A 5,948-nucleotide genomic window follows, 5' to 3' on the forward strand; every position below is an offset into this window, starting at 1 on the left:
GCCTCGCTCCGAGCCGGCTGCTCCCGGCGGCTCCCGCCCTGCGTGCTGCCCGGGCGGCTTACGTAAAGCTCGGTTATGCAATTGCATTGTTAGTGATTGCTCCGGGAGCCGGACTCTACACTCACCGGGAACGTGTATTTTTTAAAACGAGCGTTGAGAGTATATTGCTTTGTGATGTTTCTCGATATTTTTATACAGTCTCTGCTTTGGCCAAAATATTTTTTTTTAACGTGCACTTCAGAGAACTGTAAACGCAAGGTATGAACGGTTATTTTTATCTTCAAGCAGTACTTGAAACAGGTTGTATTTCGTTATCTGCAGACTTTGTCCAGTCTAGGTTTTTCCATCTGCTGATCATTTTTAGCGTAGCACATCCCTGTGTTAAGTATAAGCAGGATTGGTGAGGGAGTACACAGACCTTAGAGGTTGAAGCATGCCTGAAAGACAGCCTAACTTCAAGCAGCCTAACTTGGCTTGAAAGAGACTGAGGATCTCTCGTTACCCATTGGTTTTCATCTGAGAAGAGAGACCAAGAGTTGGTACCTGTCAAGAGTCCAGATCTCTGTCCCCTACACTTAAAAGAAAGTGTGGACTCTCCACTCCTTTCTGGTAGGAAATGAGACGCTACACTACCGTACTAGCGCGAGGAAAAGCTTTTTCTTTCTTTTTCTTGCAGTATTGGGGATTGAATCCCAGGCCTCACAAGTGCTAGCAAGTGCTCTGTTGCTCCAGCCCTGTGTTAGGTTGTATTATAACAGGACCTGGCTAAGTTGTCCAGGCTGGGGCTCAAACCTGTGATCCTTCTGCTTCAGCCTCCTGAGTGTTTGGTATCGTAAGCGGGTATCCCCACCCCCCAAAAAGCACTGTTTTTGCAGGCCGTCCTCTCTCGTGTTGGCTGTTGGCTATGTGGGAAGACTGTAGGACCCTGTCTTCCTCCCAAGCCCAGGGCTTCTCTTTGGCTTTCAAATATATTGCAGCTTAGGGCTTGGTGGAAATGATGTCTCCTTCACCTTACCGGGCTCCAGTGCTCCACTACCAAGCCTGAGAGAAGGAGGAAAAAGATTTTACTGCCATCGCCGTGAAGTATGGGTCCGCCTGAGTGTAGCTGAACTTTCTATAGGTTTCTAACTTTGGATGGTAAGAAATACGACAAGATATGTTCTGATCTTTAATCTTTTGTTCTTATAGGAGGAACGAACGGAAATGATTTCTGCAAAGTCCAAAGACAGTGTGTACTTCTGGAATAAAACTGCAGAGAAAGGCGACTATGAGGCTGTGGAAGCTCTCATGACCATGAGCTGCAGTTGGAAGTCTGATTTTAAGAAATACCTAGAGAACAGACCCGTCACACCAGCGTCAGACACATCAGAGGAGGAGGGCCTGCGGCCTGGGACCCCCGACTTCCACGCCGTCCCCACCTTTGTGAGTACTGCTGTTGCTAAGCTAGCTGCAGATTATGGGATCGCTCTTGATTTGCACTTGGAGCTCTAAGTTTCTCATGCTGTTGCCTATGTCTTTTCTGCCTAGTGTCTGACACCACCCTACAGCCCCTCTGACTTTGAATCCCCTCATGTGTCGACTCTCATGGCACCTGACCTACCTGCTGGACATTTTGGGCCACTGTCAGACCTTGCCAAACTCTACCCCGCTGCACCTTTCAAAGAGGAAGACAAGAGCTGGGCACCTGTGCCCAGACGCCCCAAGGCACAGGCGACAAGTGTGATCCGGCACACAGCCGACGCCCAGCCCTGCAGGCACCGCACCTGTCCTGTGAAGGCTGCCAGCACCCTCCACTTCCAGGATGGCTCTTTCCAGAGAAGGCCCCACCTGAGCGTCGAGGTTGCAAGGAAGAGCGTGCCCTGCGCAGCGGTGTCACCCAGCAGAGCCAAGTGCGAGCCCGGTGCGCCGGCAGATGCCAGCGACAAGACGGGCCCCGCCCCGGTCGGCCCCGCTCCACCTTCCCCAGATTCAGGGCTCCCCAGGCCCCTGCCAAGCCCTGCATCCCCGCAGCACCCAGTGGTGGTCTCTCCGCCCGAGTCCTCCCTGGGGAGTGTGCCACCGCTGCCAGTCATCTGCCAGATGGTCCCCCTGCCCTCGCACAGCCCAGTGGTGACGACCGTGGTCCCCAGTGCCCCACCCAGCCAGCCGCCCACCGTCTGCCCACCAGTGCTGCTCATGGGCACCCAGGTACCCAAGGGCGCCGTCATGTTCGTGGTGCCCCAGCCGGTGGTGCAGAGCCCAAAGCCGGCGCTGAGCCCACATGGCACCAGACTGTCCCCCATTGCACCCGCGCCCGGGCTCGCCCCCTCAGCGGCCAAGGTCACGCCGCAGGTGGACTCTGCCAGAGTCCGGAGCCACATCTGCAGCCACCCAGGCTGTGGCAAGACCTACTTCAAGAGCTCCCACCTGAAGGCCCACATGCGGACACACACAGGTACAGCCCTGTGCTGTGCACGGCGTTAGGGTACAGGTGCAGGCGGGGAGGGGGCGCAGTGTCTGCACAGAGAGGTGCATGTCTGGCATCCCAGCCCCTGGGAGGCCCACGCAAGAGCAAGAGGGTCTCAAGTTCCATCCCGGTCCAGGCCACTTAGTGACTGAACCAGACCTGGGATGTAGATAGAGTGCAGGCCTAGAAGGTGCTGGTTGTGATTACACACGCAGAGCAGACATCTTGGGGAAGGGTGGCTCTGTGTCCCAGCGCAGGGGCAGAGACTGCCCGGGTCAAGGGCCAGGAGGTCTCAGGGCTCGTCCTGTGATGCAGAAGAGCGACTGGACAGCTGAGGGCTGAGTGGAGGGTCCTCGGAGCTGTTGAGATGGGCGGAGGGCAGGAGCCCTTTCGGGCTGGACTCGGGGTCTGGCAGACACTGGCGTGGAAGTTGGAGGAGAGCGGGACTCACCCGGGGCCCCTGCTTGGTGCCCACTGACGGGTCCGCCTCTCTTTGCAGGAGAGAAGCCGTTCAGCTGCAGCTGGAAGGGATGTGAGCGCAGGTTCGCCCGCTCCGACGAACTGTCCCGGCACCGGCGCACGCACACGGGCGAGAAGAAGTTCGCCTGTCCCATGTGCGACCGGCGCTTCATGCGCAGTGACCACCTGACCAAGCACGCGCGGCGCCACCTGTCGGCCAAGAAGCTGCCCAACTGGCAGATGGAGGTGAGCAAGCTGGGCGACGTCGGCCTGCCCCCCGCACCCGCGCAGTGACCCCCGGTGCGATGAGGTCACGGCTCGCTTTGTCCGGTCCCGCGGGAGAGGAGGAGGCTCTCCTCAGAGAGGGCACAGGGCTCCGGGAGGAATCGGAGCGCAGTGTCGCTTCGCCTGGCTGTCCGCACTGAGGCGGCGTCTCACCGCGGTCCTCCGAGCGCTGGGCCTGGAGCGGAGGCCGCGGTGGCCCGGGTAGCTCTGACGGCGCCCTCCCACCTTGGCCGTCTCAGGAGTTAGACCTCGCGGGACGCCGTTCCCACTGCCGATCTCGGGGTGGAGGCTGCGTTAATTTCATTTGCTCGGAGGTGGGGCAGTTTCTCTGCATTATTGTTTTGAAAGTTTAACTGCGACTGTACTTAGGCATTTTATTATGCTTTCGACTTTAGTTTGCCTGCAGTTTCCTGTGTAGATTTGAAAGTTGTATCCCAGTGTGTTTTCTGTGGACTCACAGATACGTTCATTGCACTTTGTTTAGAAGATAAATATGTCGTAAGAAGGGACATCAGGAATTTCAGGTGACCCCTTGAAGACGATGGCTTTTGTTGTGAGCAGGCTGATGTTCGGAGGATGTGTGTGCTTCCTTGGGTTAGAAGGCCCTGCTGAACCTAGGTGATCTCAGACTTGGAAGGAGGGGTAGAACGTTTTTAGAACGTTCAATTTTGTTAGCAGTATTTGTTTTTTTTTGTTTTGTTTTGTTTTTTGTGCAGTGGGTGATATACACAGTGGAGGGGGGATAAACTGTTTAAGTACATAGTGAAAAATCCACTACATTTGCACATTTAAAATTTTGTCTATTTTTGGTGTAGAGAAATTTCTGACATCAAAACTTGGACCCTTGGAAGAATTTTGTGTTAATTAAAAAAAATCCTCGTGACAATTTGCACAATATTTTGTTGTACTTGTTGTTTACAATAAAGAATTTCCTTTGCTATACATAATAGACTTGTATTTTTTTTTGTTTGGTTTTCTCTTTGGTGTTTTGAGACAGCTCTCACTGTGTAGCTCAGGCTGGCCTCGAACTCCTGTGATCTTCCTGCCTCAGCCTCCCAAGAGCTGAGGTTACAAGTGTGCGCCATCAGGCTTGGTGCAAAAGCAACACCTGTGAATGTTGAAATGTCTCATGTTCATTTTGACGAAGAGGTTGAAATACAGCTCTGGCTCTCAGCAAAGCCTTGAGCAGGGGTATGAAGGTGAGGAGGTGCACAGTGACTGACTTCGCCCCTCGCAGGGGGACTGCTGCAGCACAGAGGGCAGGGCGCATCCTAGGAGGGAGCCATTCCTGCTACGAGCTGCGTCAACTCAGGGAAACACCAGGACTGCTCTACCATACCCGTAATCCCTTCCCTCAGGAGGCTGAGGTTGGAGGGTCACCGTGAGTTCATAACCAGCCTGAGCTACACATAGCGAGAACCAGTCTTAGCCAAACCAAACCAAAGTGAGAACACCCACGCGGTGTGGGCCCTGGCCACTGCTCCGGACTCGCTCACAGCCAACACTGGGGTCCAGCAGGCAGGGCCCACACATCTGCACACCCATCGCTGCTGCTTCTGGTGACTGATCCCCTCCATGTGACAGCTGTTGGGAACGGAACCCAGGCCCTCCTGACCCGGAGTCCCTGGGGTGGGGTGGGGGGGTTGCTGGGAGATGGCGCTGCTGTTCTCAGCCCTGCCGTGTCGTCCCAGTCCTGTTGGTGTTACCCATGCAAGTTGGCGTGAGTGGAGGCACCGGGCTGACACCCATGTCTGTCTGCAGCACCTGAGTGTGGGGCCCTTGGCACTGCACCCCTGACCCATTCCTGTCTGACGGAAGAGGCAGTTGATGGTGTTCAGCTACCACCAGTGGATTTCTTGAGATGATGAGACTTAAGAGAAAGTCACAAAAACAAGAGTTCGGACATGTCTGTTCTTTGTTCAGCTTTCTTTTCCAGTGTTTTTGAGATGGCTCACTATCCCAGGCTGGCCTTGAACTCAAAGCCATCCTCCTGCGTCAGCCTCCTGTGTGCTGGGATGAAGGCATGGGCTGCCACACCCAGCCATTCAGCTGTCACGTTAACACTGCTGTGGAACCCACACAACTAAAGTGAGCTGTGACACAGCATGGCAAGTCGAGCAGAACCCTGAGTCACATTGGGTCCCTGTTACCGGACTCCTCCATGCGTTCCCAGAGTCCTGCGTCTTGCCTTAGGAATGGCACTTCCTGTCCTCTCGGAAGCCCCCAGGGCTGGGCCTGCTGGGTGTCAGTCCCTGGCACTAACCTGTATCCTGTGAAGCCGGCCTGCTACGCCGTGCCAGGGGATGCTGCTGGAATTGTCCGCTGTGAGCTGTTTTCCTTTGTGAATATCAGCTACTCAGAGGGAGAGACTTCACAACTATGCGATCAGCCTATTGATGCTTAGGACCCCCTTTAGAGTTCTGGCTGAGATGGTCATGCCTGGGATCTAACTCCTGTTTATTCACCGAAATGCTCTAGAGTGTTGCTGCTTCTATTTACTTGCATTATTTTGAGACAAGGTCTCAAGGTCTTCCCCATGCATTCCAGGCTGGCCTTGAACTCACTGTGTAGCCCAGGCTGGTCTCCAACTTGCTGTGAAACTCCTGCCTCAGCCTCCTGATTGCTAGTGTTACATGCAAGTGCTACCACACCTGGCTTCCATTTATTTCTTACTAAGTTACATTAGTAGGGACTGAGACGTGTCGCTCCTTGCGTTATATTGAGCGCTTGTTTGGTATCTCAGTTTTCCCACTTTGGC

The 5,948-nt window shown here is 54.5% G+C and overlaps 1 protein-coding gene across 2 annotated transcripts; it reads left to right on the forward strand.

Annotated features, from left to right (window-relative positions):
• The first annotated feature begins 41 nt into the window (after positions 1-41).
• On the forward strand, positions 42-4,073 carry Klf10 (Kruppel like factor 10). 2 transcript variants are annotated; one of them, XM_010612111.3, is made up of 4 exons: positions 42-258; positions 1,189-1,422; positions 1,528-2,434; positions 2,946-4,073. In XM_010612111.3, the coding sequence occupies exons 1-4, from the start codon at positions 175-177 to the stop codon at positions 3,197-3,199; spliced, it is 1,479 nt and encodes a 492-aa protein (XP_010610413.1). In that variant the 5' UTR covers positions 42-174; the 3' UTR covers positions 3,200-4,073. The 2 variants fall into 2 exon arrangements, with proteins under 2 accessions (XP_010610413.1, XP_010610414.1); XM_010612112.3 differs by lacking the exon at positions 42-258 and having other exon boundaries at positions 1,131-1,422; positions 2,946-4,072.
• Positions 4,074-5,948: the final 1,875 nt, after the last annotated feature.

The sequence above is a fragment of the Fukomys damarensis genome, unplaced genomic scaffold (genome assembly GCF_012274545.1).
Source record: "Fukomys damarensis isolate Sample0158 unplaced genomic scaffold, DMR_v1.0_HiC HiC_scaffold_5, whole genome shotgun sequence".
Taxonomy (NCBI): domain Eukaryota; kingdom Metazoa; phylum Chordata; class Mammalia; order Rodentia; family Bathyergidae; genus Fukomys; species Fukomys damarensis.

Excerpts from the sequence above, each read along its gene's own strand:
- Klf10 (XM_010612111.3), top strand. The coding sequence starts at position 175 with ATGTTTCTCGATATTTTTATACAGTCTCTGCTTTGGCCAAAATATTTT. Across the intron at positions 259-1,188 it reads CAGAGAACTGTAAACGCAAG|GAGGAACGAACGGAAATGAT; the intron begins GTATGAACGGTT and ends TTGTTCTTATAG. Across the intron at positions 1,423-1,527 it reads TCCACGCCGTCCCCACCTTT|TGTCTGACACCACCCTACAG; the intron begins GTGAGTACTGCT and ends TTTTCTGCCTAG.